Source organism: Dryobates pubescens, chromosome 2, assembly GCF_014839835.1.
Source record: "Dryobates pubescens isolate bDryPub1 chromosome 2, bDryPub1.pri, whole genome shotgun sequence".
Lineage (NCBI taxonomy): Eukaryota > Metazoa > Chordata > Aves > Piciformes > Picidae > Dryobates > Dryobates pubescens.
Window position 1 is genome coordinate 7,474,970 of NC_071613.1, and position 16,252 is coordinate 7,491,221.

At 50.7% G+C, this 16,252-nt stretch overlaps 1 protein-coding gene across 1 annotated transcript in view; it reads left to right on the forward strand.

The window, feature by feature from the left end:
* The window catches only part of SMAP1 (small ArfGAP 1), a 69,802-nt gene extending 53,762 nt beyond the window's left edge, over positions 1 to 16,040 (forward strand). The window contains exons 7-11 of the mRNA XM_054169670.1: positions 1,424 to 1,508; positions 7,115 to 7,242; positions 9,462 to 9,630; positions 10,547 to 10,875; positions 15,252 to 16,040. Coding sequence (XP_054025645.1) covers positions 1,424 to 1,508; positions 7,115 to 7,242; positions 9,462 to 9,630; positions 10,547 to 10,875; positions 15,252 to 15,386 — 846 coding nt within the window. The 3' untranslated portion in view covers positions 15,387 to 16,040. The remainder of the gene's footprint in view (positions 1 to 1,423; positions 1,509 to 7,114; positions 7,243 to 9,461; positions 9,631 to 10,546; positions 10,876 to 15,251) is intronic.
* The last annotated feature ends 212 nt before the right edge of the window (positions 16,041 to 16,252 follow it).

Here is a 16,252-nt window from a genome sequence, read left to right on the forward strand (position 1 = left end):
AGGAAGGTTAAATGATCTCATCAGCCTGCTTCTGATTTTTCACACATTTGTCAGGGTTGGAAGGGACCTCAAGGATCAGCCAGTTCCAAGCCCCTTGTTATGGGCAGGGACACCTCACATTAGAGCAGGTTGCTCACAGCCACATTCACCCTGGCCTTAAAAATCTCCAGGGATGAGGCTTCCACCAGCTCCCTGGGCAACCTCTTCCAGTGTCTCGGCACCCTCATGGGGAACAACTTCTTCCTGATGTCTAATTTAAATCTTCCCTCCTCTAACTTGGATCAATTCCCCCCAGTCCTATCTCTTCCTGACACCCTCAAAAGTCCCTCCCCAGCTTTCTTGTAGCCCTCTTCAGATACTGGAAGGCCCACAGTAAGGTCTCCCTGGAGCCTTCTCTTCTCCAAACTGAACAACCCCAACTCTCTCAGCCTGTCTCCGTAGGAGAGGAGCTCCAGCCCTCAGCTCATCCTCATGACCCTTCTCTGGACAGGTTGCAGTTTCAATTTAAGCTTTTAAAAACTTGAAGTTTTTTCCCTTTAGTGCTGCAGAACTGTGTAGTTTGGGGGCTGACATGAGTGGATAAATCAAATTCTGGGCAGCTTTTGCCTGGTGTATTATAGGCAGTGGTTCAGTCAAAGATTTCAGCTTCTTTGTAACCTGGGCCCCTCAATTTAAGCAGGACATTGAGACTCTTGAACGTGTCCAGAGAAGGGCAACGAGGATGGGGAGAGGCCTTGAGCACAGCCCTGTGAGGAGAGGCTGAGGGAGCTGGGGTTGCTTAGCCTGGAGAAGAGGAGGCTCAGGGGACACCTTCTTGCTCTCTACAGCTACCTGAAGGGAGGTTGTAGCCAGGTGGGGGTTGGTCTCTTCTCCCAGGCAGCCAGCACCAGAACAAGAGGACATAGTCTCAATCTGCACCAGGGGAAGTTTAGGCTGGAGGTGAGGAGAAAGTTCTTCACAGAGAGAGTTGTTGGCCACTGGAATGTGCTGCCCAGGGAGGTGGTGGAGTCACCATCCCTGGAGATGTTCCCTGGAGGGCATTGGACATGGCACTTGGTGCCATGCTCTAGTAGCCATGAGGTGTTGGGTGACAGGTTGCACTTGATGATCTTTGAGGTCTTTTCCAACCTTGTTGATTCTGTGATTCTCTCCTGGAAGTCAGATTTGTTTTCTGTTGTATTACATAGGAGTGAAGATAGAAGGATAATGTTTTACAGTCATTGTGCTACATCCCTTATAATCATAACTGCAGCTTATTTCATTACAAATCAAATTCATTATGATAAACAAACACAGAGAAGAGGGTTTGGTGGGTTTTTTTCACTCCTGTTACTGGAACAGCATCTTTAATGAGTTTTTTTTTAAGCACTCTATTATATCTTCAGAAAGGTTACTTGTGTTTGTTTTACTCTTCCTTTTAAAGCCACAGAAGAAAGAGGATCAGCAATCAGAAGCTAAAGCAAGCCCCAAAAAGTCATCAGAACCCACAATTGACCTTTTAGGACTTGGTAAGCAGCACATAATTGCCTCATTTTGAATCAACCACAGATGCTTGGGTTTCTGTTTTAATAGCCACACTTTCATTTTCTCTGTGCTTTCACATAGTTAGAGGAGGAATTTGAAAACCATAAGCCTGAGCCTATGAATTTGAAACTATAAAGGAAAATGCTTCAGGGATGTGGTTATAGCAGTGCTTGTGTTTTGCTAAGGAGAATAATGAGCTCCTGTGGGAAGGAGAAGTTATCAAAGTGATCTTCAAAAGGCTTTGTGGATTGTGGTGTTTCAGTGTTTATGGTAATGACAATGCTGAGGTCATCTCAATTGTGTATCTGTGAAATACTTTAGATCATAAAGTTCCTCTATTAGTTAAAAGAGCAGGAAGCTGCCTGACTAGTCTGCTGGAGCACCTAATGCACTGAGCATGGCAGTGGTGTGGACTGACTGTCACCACTTAGCACCAGGCTTGGGAGAGTGAGAGAACCATAGAATGGCTCAGGTTGGAAGGACCTTGGAGATCAGCTACTCCAAGCCCCCTGCCATGGGCAGAGACACCTCTCAGCTAGACTCAGCTAGTCAAGGCCTCATCCAGTCCAGCCTCGAACACCCTGGGAGGGGAGGCATCCACAACCTCCCTGGGCAGCCTGTTCCAGAGTCTCACTCTTGTAGTGAAGAACTTCCTCCTAACATCCAGTCTAACCCTATGCTCCCTCAGCTTCAAACCATTCCCCCTTCTCCTAGAGGGATAGCCTTTCTTCACAGGATGAGGTGTGAGCAGCCAAGTCTAGTTGAGAGGTTTCTCTGCCCATGGTGGGGAGGTTGGTGATGGTCTCTGAGGTCCCTCCAACCCAAGCCCTTCTATGTTTCTATGAAAACCAATAGTAATTTAGAGTTGATGGAAAGCTGATTCTCTTCTGTATTTTTCCCTTTAGCAGACCAACAATCTAATTAAGACCTAAAGTGTAATCAGTATATTGAGATTGCTGAGCTTATGTATCCTTCTAGTAATGATTTGAAACCAGTCTTGGTAGCAGAGTTTTATTATGTGAGAAGGGTCATGAGGATGATCAGAGGGCTGGAGCTCCTCTCCTATGAGGACAGGCTGAGAGAGTTGGGGTTGTTCAGTTTGCAGAAGAAAAGGCTCCAAGGAGACCACATTGTGGCCTTCCAGTATCTGAAGGGGGCTACAAGAAAGCTGGGGAGGGACTTTAGAGGGAGTCAGGTAGGGATAGGAGTGGGGAGGATGGATCCAATCTAGAGGAAAGGAGATTTAGATGAGATGTTAGGAAGAAGTTCTTCCCTGTCAGGGTGGTGAGACGCTGGCACAGATTGCCCAGGGAGGTGGTGGAAGCCTCATCCTTGGGGGTTTTGAAGGCCAGGCTGGATGTGGCTGTGAGCAACCTGATGCAGTGTGAGGTGTCCCTGCCCATGGCAGGGGAGCTGGAACTGGCTGATCCTTGAGGTCCCTTCCAACCCTGACACTTCTGTGATCCTATAATGCAGTTGGGTTACAGAGGCTAACTTCAGATGTGCTGTGCAGCAGAAAGAGCTTTATAATTGGTGTTGAGCAGCTGTGTTTCTTCAGAGAGCTCTACAGAGGGCAGAGTTGATGGTTTAGATGTTAAACCCCCTTCATTTTAGAGGAGTGAGTGTTTAAAGATCTTTTGAATAACAAATTGAAAGGCAGCCTGACAAGCTTGTAGAGTTTGGAATCCACCCAGCTGCAAACCAGAGGTGTGTTAATGAGAGCAGACCTGCCTGCTTCATTTACAGAGATGCCTTTTAATTAGTGCCTGCAGCAGGCTGCTTCACATAGTACTGAAAGAAAGATCAATTCAACTCCATGTGTCATAGACTCATTGAATTGTTTCCTTTGGAGGAGACCTCCCAGCTCATCGAATCAACTATCAACCTAAGACCACCATGGCCATTTAAACCATGGCCCAACGTGCCATGGCCACAGGAGTAGCCCAGGTTGAAAGGGATCTCAAAAACCCATCTGGTGCAGCCTGTGGGACGAGATGAGATTGTCTGGCATTCAGTGTGATGGCATCTGCACAGAATCACAGACTGCCAGGTTGGAAGGGACTCCAAGGATCATTGGGTCCAACCTTTCCAGGTGATAGTGGAGTGGGGGTGAGCTGGCCCAGCACCTTGGCCAGCTGAGTTTTAAAACTGACTTTAGAGGGGAATCTACTGCTGCCCTTGGGAGATGATTCCCATGGCTGACTGCTCTCCTGGTGGCACTTTTTAATAGGTGTCAATATTACAACTGTTCCATTTTTGAGGAATCAATACAACAGGATCATCTGTCAATGCTACTCACAGAGTGCTCTATAGAGCTATTCTGCAGTGGTGGCTGCTCTGCTGCAGCCAGGGGAAACAGTTGTTTTTAAGGGGTGCTTTAAGAAGAGTGTGTCCAGCAGATCCAGGGAGGTTCTCCTCCTCCTCCTCCTCTACTCTGCCTGGGTGAGACCTCACCTGGAATACTGCATCCAGTTCTGGGCTCCCCAGTTCAGGAGGGACAGGGATCTGCTGGAGAGAGTTCAACAGTGAGCTACGAGGATGCTGAAGGGATTGGAGCACTGCCTGATGCAGAGAGGCTGAGAGCCCTGGGGCTGTTTAGTCTGGAGAGGAGAAGACTGAGAGGGGATCTGATCAATGTCTATCAATATCTGAGGGCTGGGGGTCAAGAGGGAGGGTTCAGGCTCTGCTCAGTTGCGCCTTGTGACAGGACTTGGGGCAATGGATATAAACTACAGCACAGAAGGTTCCACCTCAACATGAGGAAGAAATTCTTCACTGTGAAGGTCCCAGAGCCCTGGAACAGGCTGCCCAGAGAGGTTGTGGAGTCTCCCTCTCTGGAGACTTTCCAGCCCTGCCTGGATGTGTTCCTGTGTGACCTGTGATAGATTCTATGGTCCTGCTCTGGCAAGGGGTTGGACTCAGTGATCTCCAGAGGTCCCTTCCAACCCCTAACATCCTGTGAGCCTGTGATGAAAGCTATCTACAAATCACCCTCTTGCAGAAGGCAGCTAGCACAAACCTGGGGAGCTGCTTTGGGACTGATGCATCAGCAGCATGTTTGGGATTGATGTATCAGCAATACCTGACAGATGCTGGCTCCTTGCAGCTCTGTTCTCCTGTCAGCCTTCTCCCTATGTTGGAAGGCTTGGTTTAGTGAATGATTGCATTGAAATGTTCACTCTGATGGGTTAAAACTTGACTTTTTTGGGTTGCTTGGTTTTTGTTTTGGGGTTTTTTATTACATTGAGGGAAACTGAAGCACTTTGGAACATGACAAGGCAGAGAGGGTGTTTAATACATGTGCCTCAGTGAGAAAATGAGAACGTTCAATTATTCATTCCAGGCTATCCTTGTGCCTGGAAATTATGCACAGCACATTCCCAAATAGATCTGAAGCAGTGAACCTTGGGGGAGAGGTTTATTGGAACTGCCTGTCTGTAGAATGACCTCAAAATGAGCTTGTTACTTAACTTGCCAGTATCTGGGATCCAGGCTGCATCAGTGGGCTAAGGACAATGGGGTGAGGTTGAGCAAGGCCAAGTGTTGGGTCACAACCCCATGAAATGTTGCATTCCATATTGCAGAGTGGCTGGAAAGCTGCCCAGCAGAAAAGGACATGGGCATGCTGGTTGAGAGCTGGCTGAAGATGAGCCAGCAGCATGCCCACCCAGGTGGCCAAGAAAGCCAGCAGCATCCTGGCCTGGATTAGCAATAGCGTGGCCAGCAGCACCAGGGAAGAGATTTCCCTCTGTGCTCAGCACTGGTGAGGCCTCACCTTCAGTGCTGGGTTCAGTTTGGGGGCTCTCACTACAAGAAAGACATCAAGGTGCTGGAGCAGGTCCAGAGAAAGACAGTGAAGCTGGGGAAGGGTCTGGAGAGGAGCAGCTGAAGGAACTGGAGTTGTTGAGTCTGGAGAAAAGGAGGCTGAGGGGAGATTTTGTCAGTCTCTACAGTTTCCAGAAAGGAGGTGGGAGCCAGGTGGGTGTTGGTCCCTTCTTCCTGGGAACAAGTGACAGAGTGAGGGGAAGTGGCCTCAAGTTGCACCAGGGGAGGTTTAGGTTGGAGATGAGAAGAAACTTCTTGACTGAAAAGGTTCTCAAAGATGGGAACAGGTTGCCCAGGGAGGTGGTTGAATCCCCATCCCTGCAGGTGTTTCAGAGAGGCAAAGCTGTGGTGCTGAGGGCCATGGCTTAGCACCAGAATTGATACAGAATGGTTGGACTGGATGATCTTAAAGGCCTTTTCCAACCCAAACAATTCCATGGTTCTAATGTTAACTCTGTACAGTCAAAGAGCTGAAGGTTCTCGTGGATAATGAGCCCAGCATGCCTGGCAGGGAGCCTCATGTGGAGCTAGAGAATAAAGCCAGTGCCAGGTACTTCAGAAAAGGGGGAAGGGAGGACTTGCTTCCTAGTGCAAGCTTCAGTTCTGTTCCCTTGAGTAAACTGGCACGTCAGGAGTAACTGCATGAATCCTGAAATGCCAATTGAAATCCAGGGACACAGATCTCAGTGTTTTGCCTGATGCATAGCTACTAAGTTTGGGCTTTCTCAGCAAGACCTCTGTTCAAATTCTGACCCAAATTGTTGGTGTGCTTGCAAAAGGCACTTGAAGAAGGAGCTGAGCACGCACACAGTGGTGTGGCTGTCCCCAGGGAAGGCTTTCAGTGTTTTCTCCTTTGGGGTGCTTTGGTTTGATTGTTTTTTCCTGAAGCCCACTGGCATCCCATCCTCTTACAGAATCACACAATGGTAGGGGTTGGAAGGGGCCTTGAAAGATCAGCCAGTCCAACCCCCCTGCCAGAGCAGGATCACCCAGGGCAGGTCACCCAGGAACACAGCCAGGTGGGTTTTGAATGTCTCCAGAGAAGGAGACTCCACAAGCTCTCTGGGCAGCCTGCTCCAGGGCTCCAGCACCCTCACAGTGAAAAAGTTTTTCCTTCTGTTCCTGTGGAACCTCTTCTGCTCCAGCTTGCACCCAGTGCCCCTTGTCCTGTCCTTGGACACCCCTGAGCAGAGCCTGGCTCCAGCCCTGCACATCTTTATCACCAGCAATGAGGGCAGCCCTCAGGCTCCTCTGCTCCAATCTCCAAGCCCCAGCTCCCTCAGCCTGTCCTCACAGGGAGATGTTCCACTGCCTGCAGCAGCTTTGTGGCTTTGTGCTGGACTCTTTCAAGTAGTTCCCTGAGGTCCTTCTTGAACTGAGGGGCCCAGACCTAGGCACAATATTCAAGATGTGGACAGAGTAGAGGGGTGGGAGAGCCTCTTATGACCTACTAATCACAGCCCTTCTAAGACACCCCAGGATGCCATTGGTCTTCTTGGCCAAGAGGGCACATTGCTGGCTCATGGTCATCCTGTTGTCCAACAGGACCCCCAGCTCCTTTTTCCCCTTAGCTGCTCTCCAACAGCTCAGTCCCCAACCTCTACTGGCCATGGGGTTGTCCTTGTCCAGGTGCAGGAGTGGATAATCTTTATCTCAGAAACTGAACAGAGCTTTGCTGGGGGCAGGGGAGGAGGGTGCAGGCAGCTTTCATTCTTCTCATGCTGTTAAAAACATGACCAACTTTCACTCCTGTCCTCTCTTCCAGATGGCCCAGCTGAAGCATCTGTTACAAACGGAGGCACCGCTGCTGTCACAGCGCTGAATGATGACCTGGATATCTTTGGTCCAATGATCTCTAATCCTTTACCAGCAGCTGCTGCACCTCCTGCTCAGGTAAGAGTATCCCCTGAGATGTGTGAGCAAATATGTGCAGGCAGGGGCACGTTTTCCTGCAGGAAACTGTTGCTCACACAGAAGTGATGCAGACGTCTCAGCACTCGTGGCTGAAGACTCTTCAGCTGCACTTTTCTCACCTCTTCAAGCTTCCCTACAAAATTAAGAAGCAATCTGCTCTTCCTTTCTGATTCCCTCTGCATAGCCAGCTGCACTAGAGTCTCTTACCCTGCTGGTGGCAGTTATGTTCTCTTTTGGTTTGTGTTCCTTTGTCTTGTTCTTCATCAGGCACTGCTGAATGTATCTTCACTTCATGTCCTCAGGTTATTGGGCTTTAAGTCACATTTAAGACAGAGTCACAGACTGCCAGGTTGGAAGGAACCCCAAGCTTCATCTGATCCAACCTTTCTAGGTGATAGTGGAGTTGAAATGAGCTGGCCCAGCACCCTGGCAAGCTGAGCCTTAAAACTATCCAGTGTAGGGGAATCCACTGCTTCCTCTGGAAGATGGTTCCAGTTCCTGACTGTTATCATGGGGAAATATTTTCTCCTGGATTCCAATGGGAATCTCCCCAGCACTACCTTGTCCCCATCACCCCTTGTCTTTTCCATGTGATTCCCTGTAAGAAGGGAGTCTCCATCCTCCTGGTAGCCCCCCTTTATGGTCTGGTCTGTGGCAATAAGGTCTCTCCTAAGGCTTCTCAGCATTGAACAAACCCAGCTCCCTCAGCCTTTCTTACTGCTTTCACAAAGCACTAAGTCCTCTTGCTGCTTCGTGATGCTCATTTTCTGGATAGGCTACAGCAGATGCTGTACCAGATGTCTCAGATGCTTTGGATGTCTTAGAGCTGCTAAATTCTCTAGTCTGAACCTTTATACTCAAGACAGGATATCAAGAAAAACATTATTTCTGCCTAGGCTGATCTCTGTGTCTCACCTTGGAACTTGTATGCCTGCCTTCACTGAAGGGAGGGTAGCATAACCTGGGATGGGTTGTGTTCCTCAGGAGATGTGGCAGGAATGGGATGTGCTGAGCAGTTCCTGAGCAAGCCCTGTGTGGGTCTGTAAGTGTGTGAGCAGCACTGAGACACACCTGGGTGTCAGCCTCTGTACCAAACATTTTGGTGCAAGAGCAGCCAGAACTTGACAGCCTGTGCCTGTTTCCCAGTTGTAGACTACAGGAGGGTTGAATTACTCTCAATAACTTAAATTAGCTTGAAGGGCTTCAGCCAGAGAGGAACAAAGTATTTGAGCAATGTTGCTGCCTGAAGCTGATCAACTGAAATTTCACTTCAGCCTCTTCTCCAGCACTGCTCCTCTGAGCTGCTGAAGTTTATCCCAAAGCATTTCATCATTTGTTTCAGCTCTGCTCTGGTTCTCACCACCCAGGAGAGGATTAATGAGATGTGAGCTGTAATCTCCTTAGTGATTTCCTAATTGTCTTCCATGATCTAACTACAGCTCATGATTTATGCTGCTCCCTGGTGACAAATGCTGGAGCAATAGGAACCAGGAAGTGTTAGGGGTTGGTAGGGAGATCATCCAGTCCAACCCCCCTGCCAGAGCAGGATCACCTAGGGCAGGGCACACAGCAATGCATACAGGTGGGTTTTGAAAGTCTCCAGAGGAGGCTCCACAACCTCTCTGGACAGCCTGCTCCAGGGCTCAGCACCCTCACAGTGAAGAAGTTTTCCCTTATGTTGAGATGGAACCTCCTGGGTTCCAACTTGTACTTGTTGTTCCTTGTCCTGTCACTGGGCTTCACCCCAAGGAGCCTGGCACCTTCATCCTGGACACCCACCCCTCAGATATTGATAGACAGTGATCAGATCCCCTCTCAGCCTTTTCCCCTCCAGGCTTTACAGCCCCAGGGCTCTCAGTCTTTCTATACAGCAGAGTTGTTCAAGTCCCCTAATCACCCTCATAGCTCTCCATTGGACTCTCTCCAGCAGGTCCCTGTCTCTTTTGGAGAGCCCAAAACGGCACACAGTATGCCAGGTGTGGCCTCACCAGGGCAGAGCAGAGGGGATGGAGCCCCTCCCCGGCCCTGCTGGACACAGGAATGAATCATCTGTAGGTGTAAGCCCCTGGAGCTGGTTGGGGTTTTCGTGTGGGGTGTTCGGTGACCTCCACCGGTTCCTCCCACATCCTCTGTGCGTCAGGTGTTTGTCTTCAGCTCCCCGTTGCTGCCCTGTCTCTAAGTGCAGCCTTCTTTCCCAGAGCACCTCCGCTAAAGCAGCAGCTGCCCCTTTGTCTGCGGCGTCCGGGGACCTGGATCTGTTCACGGAGCAGGCGCCCAGGTCGGAGGAGTCGGCCAAGAAGCAGCTCTCCAAAGACTCCATCCTGTCGCTGTACGGCGCGGGGAGCCTGCCGCAGCAGAGCGCGCCGGGTGAGTGGCGGCGCGCCCGGCCTCCCGCGGCGCTCGCCTCCTGCAGCGCCCCTGCCTGCCGCTGCCCGGCTGAGAGCAGCGCTGCTCTACCCTGCTGGGAGCTGCGCTGGTGTCAGAAGAGACCCCCGGAAGGTCGTGGTTAGAGGCAGAGAGCGGTTGGGCTGGGAGGGGCCTGAAGGATCACGGCCAGTTCCAACCCCTCTGCCATGGGCAGGGACAGCTCCCTCCAGACCAGCTTGCTCAGAGCCTCATCCAGCCTGGACTTTCAGGGATGGGGCATCCACAACCTCCCTGGGCAACCTGTTCCAGTGTTCCACTGCCCTCACAGTAAAGAACTTCTTCCTCAAGTCCAATCTAAATCCACCCTGCTGTAGTTTAAAACCACTGACCCTTGGCTTAGCGCCACAAACCCTTAAGGAAAGTCCCTCCCCAGCTTTCTTGTAGGCCCCCTTCAGCTCCTGGAAGGCTGCTATGAGGTGTCCCTGGAGCCTTCTGTTCTCCAGGCTGAACCCCTGTCCCCATATGGGAGGCTCTCCATCCTCTGACCATCTTTGTGACCCTCCTCTGGACCCACTCCAGCGGTTCCGTGTCCCTCTTGTGTTGGGGACACCAGCACTGGACGCAGTGCTCCAGGGAGGGTCTCACAGAGCAGAGTAGAGGGGCAGAATCACCTCCCTTGACCTGCTGGTTCACCACAGGGTTTTTCCCGACTCTTGGCCAGTTCTCCTCTGGTGCTGAGTCCCTTTCCTCTGGGAGCTTTTAAGCAGCTTTTAACTTCTACCAGAAGCTAACAGAGTGCTGACGTACAAGGGGACAAAGTTAGCCTTGAAAATTATTTGGGTGCATGTCTGATTTGTGGGGTTGGGGGAGAAAACCACCAAACACCTCTGCTGATATCTTGCCTTCTCTGGTCCAGGTATGTTCATGGGGTCATCTTCTATGCCCTTTACCACACAACCATCAACTCATTTTCAAGGCTTTCCAGCCATGGGAGTTCCTGTGCCTGCAGCAACCGGGATGATGGGCAACATGATGGGACAATCCATGCCAGTCATGGGACAGAGCACAGGCATGATGGGAGGAATGGGAATGCCCAATGGATTTACTGGTACCACACAGACTGGTGTGATGGGACTGCCTCAAAATGTGGTTGGACCTCAGAGCGGGATGGTGGGACAGATGGTGACGCCACAAAGCAAGTACGGACTGCAACAAACCCAGCAAGCTCAGTGGAACCTCTCTCAGGTAAGGACTTGCCCTCCCCAGGCAGGGCTGCTTCAGGAAAGATGTAGCTCCTCAGATACACCACCTTGGGCTGCAGGAGGAGAGCTGGGGTGGAGCCAAGGGACAGGCTGCTGGGCTGGCAACAGCTCAGAGGCCCAGCTTCAACCTAGTGAATAAAGGAATTCAGGGTAACTAATTTATGAGCAGAGAATCAGTTTGGCCAGGGTAGGCCAAACTCAGCTCTCTGCTTCTGTAGCTGCTCTGAGCCTGGCACCTGAAGTTGGCCAGGGCACAGCCAGCCTGGCTGCAGTTCCAGCATAAGGGATGGAAACAGCCTTGGACTGAAGCAGCCTTTCAGTGCCTGAGGGTTGCCATGGACAGTTCATGCTTTGGTTCACAGCCTTCAGCAGTCTCCTCTGGACACTTGCTCAGCCTCAGCTCTTCCTTCTCCCTGGCACTTCCATGCTGTTTTTTCCTGTTCTTAAATGTGTTTTTAAAGGCTAAGTGTCAGTGCACACCTGGGGTGGGGTTTGTGCATCACCATGGAATCACTGGATCCATTCAGCTGGAAAACTCCTCTCAGCTCATCCAGTCCAACCTTTCTCTAACTCTACCAAGGCTGGTACTGAACCATGGCTCTCAGCACCATGTCTCAGCCTCTTTGAAACACCTCCAGGGATGGGGATTCAACCACCTCCCTGGGCAGCCTGTGCCAGGCTTTGAGAACCCTTTCAGTCAAGAAGTTTCTTCTAACCTGTGACCTAAACGTGGCACAATTTCAGGCCATTTCCTCTTGTCCTATTGCCTGATACTAGAGAGAAGAGACCAACCCCCACCTCACTCCAGTCTCCTTTCAGGGAGTTGTGGAGAGCAATGAGGTCTTCCCTCAGCCTCCTTTTCTCCAGGCTAAACACCCCCAGCTCCCTCAGCTGCTCCTCACCAGCCCTGTTCTCCAAACACTAAACCAGCTTTGCAGCCCTCCTCTGGACCCATTCCAGCACCTCACTGAACTGAACCTCAAAACTGAACCCAGTCCTCAAGGTTTGGCCTCACTAGTGCTGAGCACAGGGGACAATCACCTCTCTTGTCCTGCTGGCCACACTGCCTGATCCAGGTGAGGATGCTGTTGGCTTTTTTTGGCCACCTGGGCTGATACTCAAGCAACTGTCAACACCATCCAATGAAACACCTTGAAATCAGGTATTTGAGATCTTACTGGGAGGGAGGACACAAAACTGAGCTTGGGAGTTCAGGATGGATGGTGGCAACTGTTCTTTAATTCATGATGATCTTTGAAGGATCTAATGGTTCCTCACTGCTTCTTGCAGTAACTCAGGAGGTGAAGCTCAGTGACTTGTTCAGCTTGGATTCCATTTTTGTTTACTGTTTTGCTCAGCCCTGTGGTATGAACATTCCTGAAGGCAGCCAGCATTTTTTAGGTGGCTAAAACAGCCCCCTCCTTGAAAATGCAGGATGGTGCTCTGCTTTGAAGAGCATTTCTTTAAAAGTGAGGATTTCAACCCAAAGAAGGCTGTGGATTTCTTGCTAATAGGCTCTTTCTAGGTATCTGACTTTGAAAAGACCCAGATCAGCTTTGAAATGAAAATGGAGCTTCTTATCAGATAGGTATCAAAGGCTGGCTGATAGAACAAGCTCTTAAGGTGTCTCCTTACTCCTTGCACATCAGATGTCAGCAGTGTGCTGCATTCCACACGTGCAGGGGAGCTGTGAGCTGACACCTGACTCCACTTGAAGGGGGAGGAAGGGCTTGCTTTGCTTAGCAGAGTGGCAGTGTTGTATGGAGAGAATCCCAGAATCTCAGAGTGCTTTTGGTTGGAAAAGACCTTTGAGATCATTGAGTCCAACCATTCTCTAACCCTACCAACACTAGTGCTAAACCGTGTCCCTCAGCACCACATCTCTGCCTCTCTGAAACACCTCAAGAGATGAGGATTCAGCCACCTGCCTGGGGAGCCTGTGCCATTCATCTTCGAGAACCCTTTCACTCAAGGGTTTCCATCTCCTCTCCAACCTAAACCTCCCCTGATGCCACTTGAGGCCATTTCCCCTCATCTACTTCTTTATATTTCTACCCCAGAAGAGATTAACACCTAGGTAAAGCAGATTCCCATGAAAGCAGGCACTGTATTACCCTGAGGTACTTGTTTCTAATTCAGTTTGTAATTCATATTGTTTAGCCTGGAGAAGAGGAGGCTCAGGGGAGACCTTATTGCTCTCTACAACTACCTGAACGGAGGCTGTACCCAGGTGGGGGTTGGTCTCCTCCCAGGCAACCAGCCAGAACAAGAGGGCACAGTCTCAAGCTGTGCCAGGGGAGGTTTAGCCTCGAGGTGAGGAGAAAATTCTTCACAGAAAGAGTTGTTGGCCATTGGAATGTGCTGCCCAGGGAGGTGGTGGAGTCACCATCCCTGGAGCTGTTCAAGAGGGGATTGGACATGGCACTTGGTGCCATGGTTTAGTCAGTCACGAGGTGTTGAGTGACAGGTTGGACGTCGATCTGTGAGGTCTTTTCCAACATTATTGATTCTCTGTTTCTATGATTTTCCACCCCCATGTTTCAGTTTCACTGCACAGCTCAGGACTGCTTGCTTGTGTTTAGATCCAAATTTGCTGACGACACCAAGCTGGGGGCAGGAGTTGATCTGCTGGAGGGTAGAGAGGCTCTGCAGAGGGACCTCGACAGGCTGGGCAGATGGGCAGAGTCCAACGGCATGAGATTGAACACATCCAAGTGCCGGGTTCTGCACATTGGCCACAGCAACCCCATGCAGAGCTACAGGCTGGGGTCAGAGTGGCTGGAGAGCAGTCAGGCAGAAAGGGACCTGGGGGTGCTGGCTGACAGTAGACTGAACATGAGCCTGCAGTGTGCCCAGGCAGCTAAGAGGGCCAATGGCATCCTGGCCTGCATCAGGAACAGTGTGGCCAGCAGGAGCAGGGAGCTCATTCTGCCCCTGTACACTGCACTGGTTAGGCCACACCTTGAGTCCTGTGTCCATTTCTGGGCCCCTCAGTTTAGGAAGGATGTTGACTTGCTGGAACAAGTCCAGAGAAGAGCAACAAAGTTGGTGAGGGGCTTGGAACACAAACCCTACAAGGAGAGGCTGAGGGAGCTGGGGTTGCTTAGCCTGGAGAAGAGGAGACTCAGGGGTGACCTTATTACTCTCTACAACTACCTGAAGGGAGGTTGTGGACAGACGGATGTTGGTCTCTTCTCCCAGGCGGCCAGTACCAGAACAAGAGGACACAGTCTCAGGCTGTGCCAGGGGAGGTTCAGGCTAGATGTTAGGAAAAAGTTCTATACAGAAAGAGTGATTGCACATTGGAATGGGCTGCCTGGGGAGGTGGTGGAGTCGCCATCACTGGAGGTTTTCAGGAGGAGACTTGATGGGGTGCTTGGTGCCGTGGGTTAGTTGTTTGGGCGGTGTTGGATTGGTTGATGGGTTGGACGTGATGATCTTGAAGGTCTCTTCCAACCTGGTTTATTCTATGTATTCTAACTCTGACTTTCTCAGTGTTCTCTCTAGCTTTGGTCTAATACTGCTTGTCCAACATTTAGTTTAACATTGAATACTGGGGCCAGGTTTGGGCCCTTCACTACAGGGACATTGAGGGGCTGGAGCATGTCCAGAGAAAGTCAATGAAGCTGGTGAAGGGTCTGAAGGACAGGGCTGGTGAGGAGCAGCTGAGGGAGCTGGGGGTGTTGAGTCTGGAGGAGGCTGAGGGAAGACCTCAGTGCGCTCTGCAGCTCCCTGAAAGGAGGCTGGAGTGAGGTGGGGATTGGTCTCTTCTCCCTAGTATCAGGTGATAGAAGGAGAGGAAATGGCCTGAAATAGTGCCCTGGAGGTTTAGGTTGGAGGTGAGGAAAAATGTCTTTCCTGAAATGGTGTTCAGGCCTTGGAACAGGCTGCCCAGGGAGGTGGGGGAGTCTCCATCCCTGGAGGGGTTCCAGAAATGTGTGGCCATGGCACTTGGAGACATGGTTTGGTGGCCATGGTGGTGTTAGGTTGATGGTTGCCCTTGATGACCTCTAGGGGTATTTTCCAGTCAAACAATTCTGTTCTTCTGTGGGTTTTGTGCAGTAAGAGACACTAAGCTTCATCCCTGGAAGTTTTCAGGGCCAGGCTGGATGTGGCTCTGAGCAACCTGACCTAGTGTGAAGTGTCCCTGCCCATAACAGGGGGCTTGGAACTGGATGATCCTGGAAGTCCCTTCCAACCCTGACAGTCCTGTGCTTCTGTGTGGCTCTGAACTGTGGGCAAAGCTCCTTTAAGTGGGTTGCCAGCCAGAGGAGGCACCACTGCCTCGTGGCTGGCAGCCTGTGGTGCTCCAGCAGCAGTGCTCCCTGGGCTGACTGTGCTCCTGTGTGTGCTCCACAGATGAATCAGCAGCTGGCTGGGATGAACCTCGGCACCTCCAGCACGGCCATGGGCTTCGGCCAGCCCCCCAGCACAGCGGCAGGCTGGACTGGAAGCTCCTCTGGTCAGACTCTCAGCACACAACTGTGGAAATGAAAACTGAAACGGAGGTCTCGACACCCACAACCACCACCCTGACATTCCTTGCTCCAAGAAGTTTTACTTTTGCTGTCCCCCCCACCGTGTACAAACTCTTTTTTTCTTGCCCCCCTCCACCCCCAAGCTGTTCAGATTAAGGATATAACTGACTGACCGTGTCGTGGTCTCTGTTGATTTCAGTTTGGTGTAGTGACAAAGCAGATCAAGACTCCATTCAGACATCCTTGGCAGCCTTTTCATACAGTCCACACGATTTCATCTATTTAAGAAGCTGCTTAACCACTTACTGATTATTTTTTATTCCCCTCCCCCCTCCCCCTTCCAAATAATAGATCCAATGTTTGCCTATAAGGGACGTAGCTATCATGTTAGTAATATCCAAAAAGAAACAAATACAAACCCTGAGCCCCCACCCCTTCCTGGCCCCTCCCCCCCAGTAACCCTGTAGAAGGTACTGTATGAACAAATGTTTAATCATATATCAATAGAATGTAAATGTTATCACTGAGCAATGTTTTCTAGTGTATCCAAACCGATTTTGTTTCATCCTCCCATTTCACTGTGATGTTCTTATGGTGTGCATAACAGGGAATATGGTTCTTGACAAAGGAAGATAAACCTGGATGTTGCTGGCATTCTACAAATCAAGAGTTTATTGGTTGTTTTTCCCTTCTTTGTTTTTTTAACCCATGAGCCTCGGATCTGTTGGGAGTTGGCTGTGAACAAGCACCCAGCCCGGCTCGGGAGGCACGGACGCGGCCTCGGTGCCGAGCAGGAGCAGCAGAGCCTGCAGCCAAGGTAGCAGCTCCCTGTGGACAGCCCTGCTTTCCCCTGGCAGAGAGATCCAGGTTTATGACAGTGAT